The sequence below is a fragment of the Haliotis cracherodii genome, unplaced genomic scaffold (assembly GCF_022045235.1).
Source record: "Haliotis cracherodii isolate W230 unplaced genomic scaffold, xgHalCrac1.p SCAF_16, whole genome shotgun sequence".
NCBI lineage: Eukaryota > Metazoa > Mollusca > Gastropoda > Lepetellida > Haliotidae > Haliotis > Haliotis cracherodii.
The window spans coordinates 21,686,814-21,705,919 of record NW_027266271.1 but is presented as its reverse complement, the minus strand read 5'-3'; the positions used below and the strand labels follow the sequence as shown (position 1 = coordinate 21,705,919).

The window sequence follows — 19,106 nt, the reverse complement described above, 5'->3', positions numbered from 1 at the left end:
TATGAGACGATAAAGCGATGTGACGAAAAATTCATGTCTGAATGTTTCAAATTTCAGAAATAAAGATATACTGCTATGTTTCATCAAACTAGAAACGCAATTTTAATATTCTAGACGAGGTGTCCAAAAGGAGCCCAGTTGTTCGCCGTTTATTGAACTCCTTTTATTATGATTCTGGATATATTCAATTATGTTAGAGAAGAGTTTTGAAAGTTCGTGAAAATTATCTGTAACAACATCTTTGAGCGTCTACAGGCACGGCTATCAGTTTCGTTTTTTACACCTTTGCCAAAGTTATTGTTGTGATGTGATTTCCAAATTGAAACACAAAAATTAACCCAGAAATCGGTACGTACAGAACTAAAATGTGAAATCAGTATTTAAATGACCACACAAGATCAATGAGTAATTAACAAATGAAAAATGTATTGCAATAAACAGTTTTAGGTTTCTTAATCACAAATGGTCAAATAAATTGTTCCGGCAATAAGTAACATGCCTTACAATATATGTATGTCACTGCACACACGAATGTGCAGAAGTTGTCAGTCATATATCTGGAAATATCTTGTATCCAGAACAGTGTTGGAAGCTGGCGGGATTTGCGTTTTTTTATAGGTATCCCATCCACACTTGGCAAGTTTGTTTGTTTGTTTGTTTGTATTGCCGCACTTAGCAATATTCCAGCTATATGACTGCGGTTTGTAAATAATCGAGTCTGGACCAGACAATCCAGTGATTGTCATCATTAGCATCGATCCACGCAATTGGGATACGATGACGTGCATGAACCAAGTCAGCGAGTCTGACCACCCGATCCCGTTAATCGCCTCTTACGACAAGCATAGTCGCCTTTTACGGCAAGGATGGGTTGCTGAAGACCTATACTACCCTTCACGGGTCCTTGGCAAGTAGATAAGACGCTAACGAGACCGTAAAAGGCCCCGAAGCGCCCTCTTGTCGCTCTGATAAAGGTACATTCACACTTCCAGAAACTGTGCCCCATCTGTAATCATCTCGAACGACCTAGCCCGCCAAATCTCTCTATACGGAGTTGTGTCCCTTCGACGTACCAGGATACACTTGTTAGGAATTCAAATACTAGATTCTCCAAACTGCACTCACTGCTTTCACTTACGTGGTAAACGTCACGAAATACGTCAGCTGGTGGTAAACGTCACGAACGACGCCACGTGCGGTAAATGCCACGAACTTCGTCACTTGCGGGTAGACGTCACGTACTACGTCACTTTGTGAAGGTGGTTAAAGAACGGTAACGGCACTAAGTTTCAAAAAGAGTTATGGTAAACATGATGTGGATATTTCTGAAAACGCATCAGCGGCCGAAATGTCTCATGCAATGCCCTATTTTGACACGTACCAATCTTCCCGTGTTATTACAGTTGACTTGACTTGCATGTGTTTGTGACGGTTGTGGAGCAGAATACGCTCACCTTTAGGCGAACTCCTGGTATCATCACTATTTGACAGTGATTTATAAACACAAGCTCATTATATAGTCGGAATCGCAAAATGGACAGATTTTTTATGGTTATGGAAAGGGTTTAATCAGTTATCCTGCTTTACTTCCATATTATGCTCACACGTGATTTAACTGAAATTCTGTTACACCTAAACCACACTCTCAGTTTGCAGACATGTTCCTGGTGATCCTAGCTGTGACTGTTCTGGCGAGAAGCTGCCACGGATCCATCGGTACAGCCACTTTCGGGGAGGTTTTCCAGTGTATCTTAGCATCTAAGTACTCGGACTTCCAGATAGCGGAGACGCAGGTTAACACGCGTATTGCGTGCGCAGTTGCTTGTTCTACGCATGCTCAGTGTGAATCTCTCCGATTGTCACGTGATGCACCTTTTACGTGCACTTTATTCAACCGGACCCAGCAGTCGCAAACATGTGACCAGTACACGATGACTACATACCGCATGTACGATAATGTAAGTACGGCTATCGGCACTGTCGCCAGCAATATTTAACTATCGGATCCATGAGGTTTGTAAAAGGGAAACTACGGTCGACTGAATAGCAGTGCCAGCAAATATGACGTACATCCCTCAAATGACCGTTTGTTGGTCTGCTAGTTCAAATGTTATTGTGCGTGCCAATTTAGCAGTTAATGATAGGTCTAATTACATAGGTCTAAGTTTGACGTGTATTGATGACATAGGCAGAACATGGGCACCATACCGAGGTGCAGAGTCGCACTTTGAAGGCAGACTGGGCTCAGGCTAGTGGCCATTTCCGGTCCAGATCCTCTGTGTGTGTAATGTTAGTCATTACTGCGGCGGAGTGTGGTCAAAAACTTGACGTTGTTAGTAATTTCCTGTAAGCCACATTGTCTCACTGCACTTACAGTAATCGTTAACATCTACATCAACAAACATCGTCAACTATAAGTAAACAGACATCTGTAGTGTGATAAAATGACTTCAGACAAACTTGCCAGGAGTGCAAATATCTATGATGACTTTCCTTTTGAACTAACGGCGTTCCCAAGGTTACCGACAATATTTATTCCTCTAGGTATTCGAATCCTTGTATTGACAGCAAATCCAATGTTCTTTTTTCTACATCGTGGCGTGTGTTTAGTTTAGACACACACATTAAGAAATATACCCTGTACAAATATTAAATGTTTGTATATTATTTAAATATATTTTTTCCCGGGTTTTTCCTGACGGCATATTGTCTTATTTGGTCACCCCGGTATTTCCTTTAGATTTTGACAGAGAAAAACAAAGATCAATACCCCGGAACTATTGACGTTTCTAATTCAGGTTATATATTCATGCCTATTCAAAGACACATCCATGTTAGGCGCGGCATATCGCGGTTGCGTCCCTTCGGCGTAAAGAATCCTATGATCGTAGGTTCTTATCCCAGATTGGGCCTGACTTGGATTCGTGATTTGTCAGCTTCGTGCTCTCCAAGACTTACCTGTTATCGTTTCAGCTCAACTCGCCTTGTCGGAACGGAGGTGTTCGTGTTCCCGGAAGCGGAAACTGCACGTGCTTTGGTGGCTATGTTGGACTTCGCTGTGAAAGACTGATGCTAGGTTAGATAAATATTCACCTGTTTAACGTCGCAGGCCAATATTCAAGTTACGATTGGTTTTTGTTTGTTGTTTAACGCCGCACTCAGCAATATTCCAGCTATATGACGGCGGTCTGTAAATAACCGAGTCTGGACCAGACACTCCAGTGACTGACATCATGAGCATCGATCCCCACACATTGGGATACGATGACATGCATCAACCAAGTCAGCGAGCCTGACCACCCGATCCGGTTAGTCGCCTCTTACGACAAGCATAGTCGCCTTTTATGGCAAGCATGGTTTGCTTAATCGTAACAGTAGTAATCGAAATAGTTTCTGCCTATAGCTCTCTTCATGTTTGGGAACAGACGGAAGTCTGAAGGAGCCAGATCAGGAGGATATGGTAGGTGCTAAAGGAGCTCATAGCCAGGTTCTTCTGATGGAAGAGCATACCACTTTTAGCTTCTCAAGTCTCTTAATCATCCCGTAATAGCCCCACAAGTACAGCATAATATGTCCATTTAGTGCCTGGCCTTTGGGGAGATAGTCCACCGTGATGACACCCCCTTTGGTGGTAGTGAATCAAGTGATGTGCCTGGTGCGTTTTTGATCAAATGTCAGAACTTTTAGAACCCTATTAGCGGATAGTTTCTTCATTGCCAAAGTGTTACTAAACGAGGTGACAAATAGAGCTACATATCTGGTTTCAGGCATTCAGGACAATTCAAAACTGAATACAAATGGCATCTGAAGCTTCTGCCCCTCTTTACATCCCGTATTTTATTGTATAAAGTTCATAAGGTGTGAATGTACGCCCCCCCCCCCCCCCCCCCCCCACACACACCCTTTGTTCGCCCGCTGAGTATGTATTGTTCTAGAGAGAGAATGAATTTACCGTAGTGAAATTTTTTGTTTATTTGATTATATGTTCCACCACCCATAAACCCCCCCACCCCCTCACCCACAGCCACACACACACACACACACCTCCCTCCCTCAACAACGGACAGGGTAACACGTACCATCTTTTAAGCTATGTTTCCATTTGCCTCGATCATTGCTCATGCTGTCAACCACTGGTGTCCCTGGTCCAGATTAGATATTTTACAGGCCACAGTGATCAAGATAAGTACAGCATTCACTGTTTCCACGGGGTAGGCCTGGCATTGAGGAGGTTCCACATCCAGAATAAACAGTTATCAGGAGGGTTTTTAAAACAACCAGCCATTAAGTCAGACTCTCTCTCTCTCTTTGTGTGTGTGTGTGTGTGTTTGTGTGTGTGTGTGTGTGTGTGTGTGTGTATGTGTGTGTGCTAGTGAAATGATGCTGTTTTTTTATAGTGCTAGCCCACTGATATAACATGCCGCAGTTTAACATGGGTACTCTGACACAGCAAACCGACTCCAGGCGGGACAACAACATGTACCATCATTTAACGTATTATTATTATGTTATGTCTATACCGGGTATCGAACCACCGACCTTTCGCTCTTCAGGCAGACGCTCTACATCCACTACACCACAGAAACGGTCTGGATACCCAGGGATCCAAAGTAGTGATCAGCTTATCGACACATACAAAACAAATGTTTTATGCTCAACAAATGTTCAATGTTTAATCAAGAATATTAACCGTTTCACAACCAATGAGTTTGTAACACACACTTACATGATTGTCGCATTATTGTACACGTGGATTGGTAGGTTACGAAGTGAGTGAGTGAGTTAGTGAGTGAGTGAGTTAAAACTGAAGTGATATTCCAATTATAGGTTTCTGGCGTACCCAAGGGACACTACTCTGCACAGCGAATTGCTGAGCCTTAGACGACTATTGGAAAACATTGAAAAATATCTGATTGGTCAATCAGAGGTTTTAAATCACAATAGGGCATTCGGTTCGAAATTCAAGCTAGGGCGGCTAAATCTATATGTACCAAAGTTCTACACTAAATATAAAACGTCATCGCCACAGAATAGCTATTCTCGATTATCCGACGAAAGAGATGCCATTTGGCGCAAAAGGAATGCTGTAAAAACCGATTACTGAAAAAGCAGTGAAAAAATAGTAAGCATGTCCAACTTGAAAATCATGTTTGTCTCCTGATTCAACCACTCACCCATAACCTCTTTACTTCAGACTGTGCTGATGGTAAGGATTGGGGATTTCTACCCCCCGACAACGTTGCGATGATCCACCCTAATGGGTCTCCGAAGCCTTTCCTGGTGTTCTGTGAAGAAAACCCATGGGACACCAGGACATACATCATGGCGCGCAGTCCAGGGACGCTGGACTTCTACAGAGACTGGGCAGCCTACAAGGGAGGTTTCGGAGATTTGGATGGGGAGTTCTGGTTGGGGCTGGACAACGTCCACTATTTGACCAACTCGCTTAGTCAAAATCTGATAGCGGAAGTCCACACTAAGATGCCAAGTAACATCTATCTTTACCGGTCAGTATAATGTACATATTTCCTGGTGTTCAGAGGTACTATCCATACTATACTGAACGGCAACAGAAACGTCACCTTGGATAGACATATGATTAACCTTATTTGTCCAAACACTGTAAACATACTTTGATACATATTAAAAAGATGAAACTTGGCAAAACAGATCATCAAGGTTGAAATTAAAGTGTTAAATGTTCTTAAGGTGAAACACAACATTAGTCTCTGAGAAAATTGCATCACAAGTCAGTATTTCGTGTGTCCGCCATGTGCATTGATGACTGCCGTGCAACGTCGATACATGGAATGGATGAGGCGGTTGATGAAGGCCATAGGCACCTGAGCCCACACTCTGAGGAAAGCCTGACGCAGTTCAGCTGTAGCCTTTGTTGGAGGTCATTCAGCCTTCCTTGAATCTCGTCCCACAGGTGCTCAATGGGATTTAAATCGGGACTGAGGGCAGGCCACTGCATGGTTCTGATGCCATTCTGCTGGAGGAAGTCTCTTGTTGCGCTCGCAGTGTGGGCACGGGCGTTATTATGCTGAAACTCGTGGTTGCGGCGACGTGCCAAATGAGGTATAGCGTGTGGTCTCAAGACTTGATCAATGTACCGAGCTGCTGTGACACCATTGCCTCTCCCTGGACCGATGTTCTGGAAGACCACAGGGCCAACCCTCTGTTCAAGACCATTTTCGTCCCACACCATGATGCTCGGATCACCCCACGAGTCTCAACAAAACAAGCATCCGAATAACGTACCCATGGCGTCGCCAGACTCTCTCTCTGCCATCTGCTGTTGAGATACAGAAACGTCTCTCGTCTGAGAAGAGGACTCTTCCCCACTGCTGGTGGCGCCAATGCTGGTGCTGTGTTGCCCACTGAATAGGGTCCCGGCGATGACGTGGTGTCAGAATTGGTCCTTGGTGTGGCCTGTGACAGTGGAGGTGTCTGCTCGTCAATCGTTGACGCACGGTGGGCACTAATATGTCGCTGGTGTGTCCCAATGGTCTGTCAAACAGAAACTGCAGCAGTAACAAAGCGATCTTGAAAGCGATCTGACGATCCTGACGTCGGGTGGTGACCCTTGTTCTTCCACTACGTGGTCGGTCATCTGTAGTGTTGGTGGTCTGGTACCGTTGCTGGAGCCTGTATATGGTCCTTACGTGAACTTGAAATGCATTGGCTATTTGCGGGGCGGTTTGTCCAGCTTGCAATTGTCCAAGGGCTTGGTGTCGCTGATTTCTTGTCAATCTTGGCATGTGGTAGCAATTCGATAATGAATGAATGTCATCCGATCTCGGTGGATTTTTATAGGGCAAGAAATGGGGGAACGCATGTGCATTTCAATTTGCACGGAACTTACGTGCATCGGTTTACCTTGGCCGTTGCCGTGATACGTTTTGGCGATAGGATTTATTGTCATCTGCTTTGTTTTTATCATTGAATTTCATTTTTCCGGACAAGGTAATGTTAAATTTTAGAAACTTTGAAAAAAATTACCCAGATATTTAAATGACAACTTTTCATGCAATGTCACTTGGGGTGACGTTTCTTTTGCGGTTCAGTATATATAAATCTTGTCAATCAGTATAATGTACGAATTTCCTTGTGTTCCACACTAGGATTCCCAGCAACGCCGATACTTACAAATCAGTATAATGCACGTATTCTCGTGTGTTCCACACTAGGATTCCCGGCGACGCCTAAACTTATAAATCAGTTTAATGTACGTATTCTCGTGTGTTCCACACCAGGATGCCCAGCGACGCCTTTACGTATAAATCAGTATAATGTACGTATTCTCTTGTGTTCCACACTGGGATTCCCAGCGACGCCTATACTTATAAAATAGTATAATGTACGTATTCTCGTGTGTTCCACACTAGGATTCCCAGCGACGCCTATACGTATAAATCAGTATAATGTACGTATTCTCTTGTGTTCCACACTAGGATTCCCAGCGACGCCTATACTTATAAATCAGTATAATGTACGTATTCTCTTGTGTTCCACACTAGGATTCCCAGCGACGCCTTTACTTATAAATCAGTACAATGTACGTATTCTCTTGTGTTCCACACTAGGATTCCCAGCGACGCCTATCCTTATAAATCAGTATAATGTACGTATTCTCTTGTGTTCCACACTAGGATTCCCAGCGACGCCTATACTTATAAATCAGTATAATGTACGTATTCTCTTGTGTTCCACACTAGGATTCCCAGCGACGCCTTTACTTATAAATCAGTATAATGTACGTATTCTCTTGTGTTCCACACTAGGATTCCCAGCGACGCCTTTACTTATAAATCAGTATAATGTACGCATTCTTGTGTGTTCCACACTAGGATTCCCAGCGACGCCTATCCTTATAAATCAGTACAATGTACGCATTCTAAGCATAAATGTCAATCAAGTAAAGTCAATTTCTTCATGTTCATTCAAATGAAAGTGTATATTATGCATTGCACATATTGTCCAATGAGAACGCAGCGATAGCCAATGGTTATCGTACTTCTGTTGATGTAATTATTTTCATGTAGGAATTTTGAGACTCGGTCGTAGCGCCACAAGTGGCTATTACGAGTTATGTCCCTTCTATGTTCCTCCTACTGACCAATCAGATTCCATCGCTCATATCACTTGCAATTACTTCGAACAAAATGGCGGCGCCCAGTTGAAGACGGTCTGATCGTTATTGTAATAAAAGGGGTTTTACCCCGCAAAGTGCATCAAATCACTTAAGCACCTTGAATAAAAACATGAAAGAATTTGCAAAATATCTGTCGAAACCCAGTTGGCGGTAGACATGCTGTGCAAATCCTACAGTCGACCGAAATACGGTACGTTGAAATCCATGTTGTTTACGAACCGGATGTCTAGTTCGTTTCGCAATTTTGATTGGACTATGCATAGAGTCGTTAGTCCAGCCAAAATGTAACTCCATAATACCAGCCTAGTCGGCAAGTGTGGAAACTGGACTTTTATATTCAGCTAACTCACTTGACTCGGAAAGATGCCGTAGTGGTCACACTTCTGGTCAGTGTCCATAATAAAGGCCTTACATAAAAAAGGCTTACGTTCGATCCCACATGGTCAGTCTGTGAACTTGTTACGTCATACTTCCTTTACTATACTCAGGATAGTAAGAGGCAGAATAAACACTATTTTCATCTTCCTTCTCTAGCTGCTTCTAGCAGTTTTTCAGCTTGTATTTAACAAGTGGCTAGTCTTTCTAACTTCCTCTTGCGAGTACATTTACCTGTAACATATTTTGATTTGCGACCCCGAGTGCATTCCTGTGGCAAAACATGTACTGACCATCTTGAACTAGTGGTATGTGCACAAATCTTGGATATAAAAGTGCGGTGGAAGTTTCAATTTGAAATACATAATCACATCACGGAGACCCCTTATCCTTCTGTCTGAGGCCTTATTATATTCGGTTCTTAAATCGAGCGTTTTTCTTCAAATTGTCTTGCTTTTTGCCTCTCTAACCCATCCAGGTCTATCCATATATCCATACATTCACAAATTCTATCCCAAGACACACCAGTAACTGCAGATAGAGGTTCGTTTTCAATATGTAAAATGTGGCAAACACATTGCAGCATGGGCGCGGCCATGTTGAATGACAGGGCAAAATACTGCCCCTGAATTCTGATTGGTCAATGTTCGTCTGTAGCCATAGTGATTAGTAGAACAAAACTTGTTGCTAAAAATGTTGATATCTTATTAATGAACAGTTAATTTTGGTACAACAATGTTTTTATGTCATAACATGCATTAATGATAATAATCACCAGACAAGGTAACATGTTATATTAAAATACTTTTAACAATTCCTGGCCTCGGGCCATGGCCTAATACGCATACATTGAACACATACCGTTTCAATATGTTACAGACAACGTACGTACAGTATGTTCACGGTTGGGGCCGAATCCACGGGCTACGTCATGAGTTTCGCTTACAACTGGGAAACAGCTCCTCCGCATGATATTGGGGACTGCTTGACGCCCATGAAGGGGAAGAAGTTCAGCACCTTTGACGTCGACAACGACGACGACCCCGAAAGGAACTGCGCCGCTGTCCACCAGGGGGCGTGGTGGTTCACGGCGTGTGGGGAATGCAACCCTACAGGTCCGCTAACTCGGCCAAACGACGGGTACCTGTTCAACGTCCCTAATGAAACGTTTTGGTACCCAGGAATTCCTAACTACTCACTATTACAAGTTAAATTGTTTCTCATACGGCACTGAGGCAAAAAATGTCTCCCAAATCTCCGATATCTCAAAGTATCCACACCAATACCTCTCTGCGTGAAGATCTCACGAAACATCCGTGTTTTTAAAAAAAAATTCTTGAAAATATTGCCTTTATAACTGTTTCGTTATCTGGTCCGAGTTTAAAGGTATTACGGAAATAGTGTTAAACCTGGTGCCACCAAAATGGTTATCATCATTAATAATATAAGACTAGAAAACAAATAAAACCTAACCGACCGAACATGTTTATAGTGATGAGAACAAGGAAGGCATATTGTGTTGTGAACACCCAGTCATCTCTGATTTCAGTGACCATTTATGTAATATTCACCGCCTTTTACGCCCAATGGAATCTGATGCGTATTGATGCGTACTAGTACAACATTCTAAAAAGAATGTATCTTCTACGTAGATGATACTCCTCACATGGTAGAAGAAAGTATCACTTCTCTGGCTTATATTAATTAATAATGACCTATTTTCTTGACTTTCAGCCTTGACATGTCTTTATTGGGTTATTATCTAAACATTGAATGAAGTAACTCTTTATTTAAACATGGTGAAGTTATTGACAAGAGACTAGAACCAGGTCAAGTCCAGGATGGTCATGGGATATTTGACCGATTTTTTTTCTAGTTGGCCGATTTTCTAACTTGGCCTTCCATTTATGAAGGCCTGTTAAAGGACCCACATTAAGTCAAAACCATCAATATTTGTCGATGTTAACATCATCGAACCAAAACGTGAGCGTGGTTCGTCTGGTAGCTCGTCCAACCCTCTTATGGCCGTAATAAAGAAAGGAGAGTACACAAATCTACAAATTGTTCAGAATTCGTTAAAAAGTAATTAACTCTTTAGCAATGTAATGTCACGCTTTTGTTATTCCAGTTGCATATCGTCCAGGAGTTAACTGGCCTTTTTGAACCTGCTTTATGTGGAAGGAAAACTGACGCAACCAAAGGTCGTTATGCAAAATTGTAACGAAATGATACATCAACCATAACATGATTTAGTTCGGAGAAATTTCTCGAATCTGTTGATTCTCATGATTTTTCCTTTACGGAAGTTAGGTTTTAGACGTGAAACATGAATATGAAGGGATGAGAATCACCCAAGCTATAAAAACTGATACCCATCATAATGAAATGAAGCACTTTAGGTACAACTCTGCTGGTTTGTAAAATGCTCGTATATGTTGTCTTTTTAGCGTTGATAGTTTGAGAATTTGAAATGTCTGAGTATGCTGTAAAATACGGAAAACGTCAAATGAAAAAAAACCGACCATCATGCTGCCAACCACCCTTATTAAATATATAATGTTTGTATGAACTTTGTCCAACTAGGATCGCAAATTCACAAGACAATATCACTGTCTGATTAACGATACGCATGATTATAATATCATTTACGCAGATGAAGTATCTTCTGCGTAGCTGTGAGTAATATATACCATATTTTGTGGCATTAATACGCTTCCATAGTTTCGGCAGATACTCGAGACTAATTAATCTCTGACGTTGGCGTTTCATATTTGTTGCCTCAGGGGTGAAAGTATGGGAGGCAGTTTTGTTGCTTCTTCACGTATCAGTCCCCCAAGAATTAAAAACTGATTTCACGGTATGTTTTACTGTAGTCAACTGAGCCTTTGTTGCATCCCTGCATCCTGTCTCTTGTCTCATGTTACGTGTCTAGAACTCGAGTGCATTAGTGGTTTGGGGAGTTTCGTTTTTCGTTTTTCATGTTTAATTTCCCACAAGTTTCACAGAAATGAACATCAACTTAATAAACATAATAGTTTAAAATGTTATATGGCAGTGTAATGTATTGTTAAACAATGTTGTAATTGTATTACTTTGTTTCTTCAGTGGGAAAGCATTGGGTTGTGACAAATGTTAGTTGTCAAGAATGTAGTATTGTCGAATATAAGCAGTGGTGTGGAAGTTACGATATTTAGATGCTTTTGAAATCCAACGCGGTCTGGAATCTTGTAGAACAGCTACAGACTAATCCAAAATGATGTGGAAGTTTTTTAAAGGTATTTAGACTATATTATAAGTGGGCAAATGCATGGCTCTCTCATCTCACATTACATCAAGACCGGCTGATGTGTGAAGATAATTTTTTTGAACTCTGAATATTCAGCCTAGGCCCCTTTTTTTGAAGATTGAGGACTGTTGCTGTTAGGGGAACCTAATTACCACTGCCATCAAAATTTATACTGCCATTGGAATTGTCCTGCCACTGAATTTTGTACTACTACCACTCTACTGTGTAATTTCTGTGCAGTAATTTGTATTGATTTGTAAACCTAGTTAATTTAAAAATACAATGGTTAATTGTAAACCATTTCTTTGTTGTTTGTTGGTTTCACACTGAATTTAATATTCTACATGTCTGCGTAATTTCATAGCCGGATGTAGATCCAGTGTCGCTTCAGCACAACGTTCACTTTTCAGATCTGAGCGAAATGTGCGTCAGTGAAAAAGCTCGGCATCCAGCAGGTTAAATGACGTCATAATGACTGTCGCATGATGTCATCGTTGCTGTTACAGGAAGTAATAATCAGTGTTGAATTTAGTTCAAATTCTAAATATACTGGGCTGTACACTCGAATTGAAAGTACATTTTCTAAGAATTGACTTTCACTTTATTTGCGTATGAACCTTCATAGAGTGAGGGCGAAGCTGCATGAACGTCGGATCTTTCTCACAATGTTTTATATCACGTTTTTTTACCTCTAAGGATGTAGCACTAGATCTGTACACAATATGAAAATAACTAATGAACTACTAGGAATTACGGTTTATCTTACCCAATGGAAGTGATGTCATAGATCCCGAGTGAGCACATAAACAGTGAGTCGCAAAAAAGCGAATTTTAATTCAATCAAATTCTAAGAGAAATAGTATGAACAACAAAGCGAAATGTCTTTGAATATTGTAACCAGGTTCAATTCTACGACTCTTGGTTATCCATACGAACACTGTTTACAAATACTGTTTCAGAATGAACGGATTGAAATTCGTATCTTTATCTGTAATGTATATAGCGACTCACTGTACATATGATTTGTTCAGTGATTAACGAGATTTGTAGGCATATTTGGGGCATTAGTATGTGTGCCTTTGAATCCACATATACTATGTTCCAATGCTCTGTGGTTGAGTGAATTCCGTGATCCGTGCTGACGTAGAGGCACCCACAAAGAACCAAAATACGTCGTCACTCGGTAGTTTTACATGCAAATGTGACAAGGCAGCTCCTTCACAAGTAAGAGTTCAATCCCCAAGGCCCTGTCCCACAAAGAGATCTTAGTGCTAAGACGATCGCAACTCCAATACTTTAACTCAGACTTACGACAATCGTGGCGCTAAGAAAACGTTGTGGAACGTGGCCCTGAGGACGTGTTTCCCAGTCGAGTTACGGTTGGTTGGTTGGTTTGTTGTTTAACGCCGCACTCAGCAATATTCCAGCTATATGACAGCGGTCTGTAAATAATCGAGTCTGGACCTGACAATCCAGTGATTGATATCATGAGCATCGATCCACGCAATTGGGATCGATGACAGTGCATCAACCAAGTCAGCGAGCCTGACCACCCGATCCCGTTAGTCGCCTTTTACGACAAGCATAGTCGCCTTTTACGGCAAGCATGGGTTGCTGAAGAACTATTCTACCCCGGAATCTTCACGGGAACACTAGCGTTTGAGCATCAGTACACTACCACAATGACTTCCATACGCAGAGCCCCAAAGCAGCGGTGTTACACTCAATAGCATTTTACAAGCACAAGATTCACTTCTGGATCAAATGGTATCAGAAGATGCCAAAGTAATAAGAACAGCAGCGTCTCATTTTGGCACCTTTCGCCATACTCAACGTACTCAACGTCCACAACGACTTCGTGGTCAACGTTTTCAGAAAACACAGAGAGTATTTTTCTTGTGTAAGCAGGTAGGACTCTCCAACACAACCACAATCTGAGCGAGTGTTTATTTCTGCCTGAAACTGACCGGAAGTACATGGCCGCGCTCCCCAAAGCTTTCACATATTGAGTGAAGATGATATAGTGAAACTGTTCCATGTGAGATTACAACGGAATCTGTCAATATCTGACACTACTAGTTCCGCTTCCATTCTCCGCATAAGTATTGGCCAGTCCCCACACAAGAGAGTGTTCTATCAGCATCATCTTTCGTCTCACAGTGGACGGTGGTGTGACAGGTAACATGGTTTACTTGACAGCAGCCTATACACATGGCGCACCTAAAGAAAAGGGCTCATAGTCAGCTTATCAGGCTGATGGTTGCTCACCTCTTAAAGTCGTCGGCGAAACTAAACTTATCTTAAGTCGGGTCAAACGATCCTTTGCCTTTGAAGGGTTAGTTGTTAAAAATCTTGATGTTGAAAATGTCAGCGGGTACTCCATTCATGGAAGTGAACGATATTGCAGTACGTCTAGCCAAGAATTATCATTTTGGCACAACATATGAGTATGGATCCTATGACAAGTCTACGTCACAGCACAAAGGCATGCACATTTACTCCGTGCCCCTGATACTTCCACAACATGTTGACCAAAGGACTACATTGAGATTGGACTTCCTGATGATATGTTTGCCTTAGAACCTCTGGTAACAACTGATAACGCAGAAATAGTACCCAGTGTGTCAGAAAAGAATCGCATTGCCAAACTTACATATGAACCCCCATGACCCGAAGAAAGGTACACATTTCTGCCAAGATCAACGAGTACGTGTCACAGTCAACCAGTCACAACTAACAAGCTCACAACAATGTATCCTTGATCCACGCAGTACATTTCAACCCAATGTGAGAAAAGAAATTTTGAGCCTTAAATGAAGAATATGATGAAGTCTTCGACCCTCACATCCCAGGATTCAATGATACATCAGGACCATTCAACACGGGACCTGTTCAACCAACTCATTGCAAGGACCGCGTACCACAGTACTCGACCTTTCGCCAAATTGCGTTGTGGAAACATTTAATTACCTCAGATCTGACAAGTGCCTTCTACCAAAATACCTCTGTCACGCAATTCAATATAATACTGAGGCGTAGATACACACTTCCGTGACGTAAGGGTTCATATTATATTCGCAATGGGTATGCCTGACTCTGAGGCGGCTTTAGAAGAATATATGTGCCGAGTCCTCAGACATTTATTCGAGGACGGCACCATTGGCAAAGCTTGCAGATCTTCACTGTCGAGGTAACACAACACAGAGTGCCTTCCAGCGTAACAATCTTAGTTTGGCTAAACGGTACCATCCTTGCAAAAATCTCTACACTCTCTACTTGTATTCTTTCTTCTAGCGCCTAAGGATTAAGATGGTTTATAATTGGTGCCTATAGAGTACTGACTCGAGTGATTCCAGGATGTTGAGTGAGTGAGAGAGTATGGTTTTACGCCGCTTTTAGCAATATTAAAGCAACATCACGGCAGGGGACACCAGAAATGGGCTTCACACATTGTACCCATGTCGGGAATCGAACCCGGGTCTTCGGCGTGACGAGCGAACGCTTTAACCACTAGGCTGCCCGACTGCCCCTCCAGGATGTTGAGGCATTTTAGCTACTCTTGATGACAATCAGGCTGGTCGGCTATCTCAAAATGCAGTTGAGTGAGGATCAAGTCATGGCATGAAACAATTGTCCTTCCTCGACAAGATGATTAGCTTTGGACAGTTACTGACGTGCAAGTAAAGAGTCGGGGCATTGGTGCCACACTCTAGGTGAAGCCCCCCAAAGACAAACAATGTCTGTGAGTACGAGAAGGTAAAGTGATGTTGTTACCTTGTGAAATAGAGGCCCTGTGTTTCGCAGTTGCCACCAGATATGATAGACCGTTTACTATCCTGTCATAACACAAGGCCTGTATGCTTACAGTTAGTAAGCCATGTGTCCAGGCCTTCGAAAAACTTTGCCAAGGAGAGTTTTTTGCAAGTCCACGAGTTTCAGTTCCTGTCTTCCATTTGACATCACATGTCATGGGACTGCACGTGTTCCTTAAGACTCGTAATGCATCTGATCGTGTCCCGCTAACTTGTCGTATATGCATCTTCGTTAGACGTACAGAAGACTCAGTCATTCATAACATCTCGATTTCAGACATATTATCAGCCCATGCGGAACTTCCTTTAACAGGCACAGTTGCTTGGCTAGCTATTCAGTCTGTGTCTCGTGGCCTACGTCGGACTCATTACCATCTCAAACAACGAACTCGACCCTAAAAGAAACAGACCAAGGTTAGGGATGTTAAACTTTACTTGAATGAAGCTACGATCGCTGAAGATGGACTGTCAGTTGTCCGCAGGGAAGAGGCTCTGATATCCCCGAGAAGACTGTATTGTGGCACCTCGCACGGTGCTGGGTGGTCATATTACATCTTTGCATATCCAGCTTAATCATCCCTCCAGTCACCAACTTAAGGTTGTTTTCAGTTACTTCTATGCTTTTGGTCTTGGTAAATCGAGTGAAAGGGTGTCTAACTGAAGAAGGTTCCTCATGTGAGCCAGTCCACAGAAGATCCAAAACTTTTGGCGCTGAAACTCTGAAACGTGAGAGACAATTAATTCTGGTCCAGAGAAAAAATGTAACTTCATTTACATGTTCTTGCATTGCTGGAAATGAGCACACGGAGGCTCTCTGAGATGCAATGGTACGTCTGCTTCTCGTTAATGGTCCTTTGGCAGTAATCAGAACAGATTCTGCCACAGGTTTCAAATCCTTAATCCAAGATGATTTACTTTCTAGTCTTTGTAATGAAATTCGTCAAACGCAGGGCCTGGTGAGTGTGTATTTGTATAGGTAGTAAAAAATAAGTCTAAAGCCCGTGATCGCTATACGGTTGTTCCTACTGATGGGCCTAAAGAGTTAACAAGTCTCATTACTACAAAGTGCCACATGCTCAATTCAGTTTTACCTTGCCCCACATGCTTAGAAATGCCACGGATCAATTCATCAGACACTGAGAACAATGTTGATTGCAATAAACAGCTTCCCCCCCTCCCCCCCCACCCTCCACCCCACACCCCACCCCACACCCGATCCTGAATACCGCAAGAGCTCTCTGTATCCCTAGATACTCAAACGCTGACTGTCACAGCGAATCCTTGCATACTTCAGTCGAGGATTCAGTCGAGGATTCCAACTTTTCTGAGCCTGACGGTGTTGATTCTCGTGCACCCCCTGCCCCCCAAGCCAACGCTAAGGCGTTCCTCGCGTAAGAGTCGCCTACCAGACTGCCTCATTATTGACTTTAAGTTCCTCATAAATAATACACACCTTTATGATCATTTCCATATATGATTATTGCTGCTGTTTTTGAGGCCTAATGTTCTCATAATGAGATGCCAAATGATTTGACTTTTAATATTATCTTTTTTCAGATAATAGTATCTCCTTCATTTGTTTTTGACAGATTACCAGTTTGTGTGATATGTAATGTCCTGTGTTTATTCATTGTTTTTCCACAAACACAAAGAACAAAGTGGTTGCGTCATTAGTGGTATGCACGTTATGTAACTCTACCTCCATCATTGAGGATTACCTCCCTTCCCTAGTATCAACCATGGCAGTTCAATATACCCATGTTCCAATGCCCTGTGGTTGTCCATCGTCCGTACTGGCGATACTAAAAACCTATTATCTGTTTATCAGTTCTTGCCACTTATTGTTAAATTTAGAAGTAGTATAATGTATTGCTATGTATTTTTTAATCTTAAATATATCTTTCAAAATATATATAAATGTTATAAGAAATTGCATTTGTGTTTTTGTACTAGAGACATAAATATATCTCTTTGTGGCCAGGATTGTATAATTAATCATGGCATATTTTAGTTCAACTCCAAACAATATGTCAAAAACTCCCAACAAATTTGATTCAAGTCATTGTATATTCCGCATCATTCATAAGAGATAAAGCTTGGTATTTTCCACATCCAAAAGTGGAATTCAGTGCATCTTGAATAAACCATTTTGTACCCATTGGCTGTTTCTTGTTTTGCACAGGCTAAAAAACATTGGTTGCCTTCAGCCGTGTGTTTTGGGTAGCTTTATCCGTCACCTTCCATCTTGCATTTTATAATGGTGGTCGTCTATTGTTCCTGTACCATATAAGCATCCAACCAGTGTGACATAGGCATAAACAACATGTTCTTCAACTGTTAATCATGCTGTCAACAAAATCAGAGCTACTGACGCGTGTTGGCATATGTCCATACCCTACCCACCCTACTAAACTTTATGGATAACAACTTCTGGTTCATTGCACTTAAATTTTAGTTATTTATAAAATTGTATGTGTTGTTATTTATTTATTCTTATTATGCTCTTGTATGTGTTCTCACCAACTCCCAGAATACCAATCAAACTTCTTTAATAACGTTCGCCAGCCCCATGAGACAAACATGCAGCCAATTAGCAATTCCATTGACTAACTATTTCAATATCGGCAAACAAATACAGGTAATAACGACTAAAGTACTGCTAGAGGCAATAGCGTCAAGTTAATGTGTACGCCAACCATAGACGATTTCAATGTTGTCTCTGGTCCATAGGTTGCACAATTATTCTACGAGATTAATAGTGGCATTGATTGGATGCTTTAAACGACCAAAATGAGAACTGATTGCCAGTCCTGCAGTGAACATACGCACGCACGCACGAACGAACGCACGCACGCACACACACAAACACGCACACACGTACGCACACAAACACACCTACACACGCACGCACGCACGCACACACGCGCACGCACACACACACGCACGCACACGCGCACACGCATGCACACGCACACGAACGCACGCACGCACGCACGCACGCACACAAAATCGTGACTTGAGGTGGCAACCAGTAACTGACATTGTAAGCAACAATGCACGACGTCAGGGAAAGATGGCACGAAACCAAGTGAACGTATCTGACCACCCCATCCAATAGGTCGCCTCTTACGACATGCATATGTGTTTTGGGGATCCCCCGGGGTTTGAATATTAAAATGGTCATACTATGTTGTTGGTATATATTTAGAAATCCTTCTATCCATCTCTAGATGTGGTGGACATGGCATTCCTTCAAAGTGTTATTGTAATGAATTCTTATAATTTGTGTATACTATGTGTCATCAAATAAATAAGTATTAAATTGCCGTTTCAAGCAAGGGAAATGCGAAATCAAAAATGTCACTGTTATCTGAATATGTCTGAGAAATTCAGTATTGAAGTTATTTAAAAGCGAAAACAACCTTCGTCTTGTCGTGCCCGTGTGACTGATATGGAACGCACAAGAATGGGATAT

At 42.0% G+C, this 19,106-nt stretch overlaps 1 protein-coding gene across 1 annotated transcript; it reads left to right on the top strand.

Moving 5' to 3' along the window:
- The first annotated feature begins 1,658 nt into the window (after positions 1 to 1,658).
- LOC139463616 (microfibril-associated glycoprotein 4-like) lies at positions 1,659 to 9,767 on the top strand. Its single transcript, XM_071244889.1, has 4 exons — positions 1,659 to 1,793; positions 2,974 to 3,076; positions 5,195 to 5,507; positions 9,413 to 9,767. The coding sequence occupies exons 1-4, from the start codon at positions 1,659 to 1,661 to the stop codon at positions 9,765 to 9,767; spliced, it is 906 nt and encodes a 301-aa protein (XP_071100990.1).
- Positions 9,768 to 19,106: the final 9,339 nt, after the last annotated feature.

What these genes read in the sequence shown, in the direction of transcription:
- LOC139463616 (XM_071244889.1), top strand. Translation starts at nt 1,659, where the DNA reads ATGTTCCTGGTGATCCTAGCTGTGACTGTTCTGGCGAGAAGCTGCCAC. An exon ending in TCCAGATAGCGGAGACGCAG is followed by an intron (nt 1,794 to 2,973) that starts GTTAACACGCGT and finishes TTATCGTTTCAG; the next exon opens with CTCAACTCGCCTTGTCGGAA. An exon ending in AGTAACATCTATCTTTACCG is followed by an intron (nt 5,508 to 9,412) that starts GTCAGTATAATG and finishes AATATGTTACAG; the next exon opens with ACAACGTACGTACAGTATGT.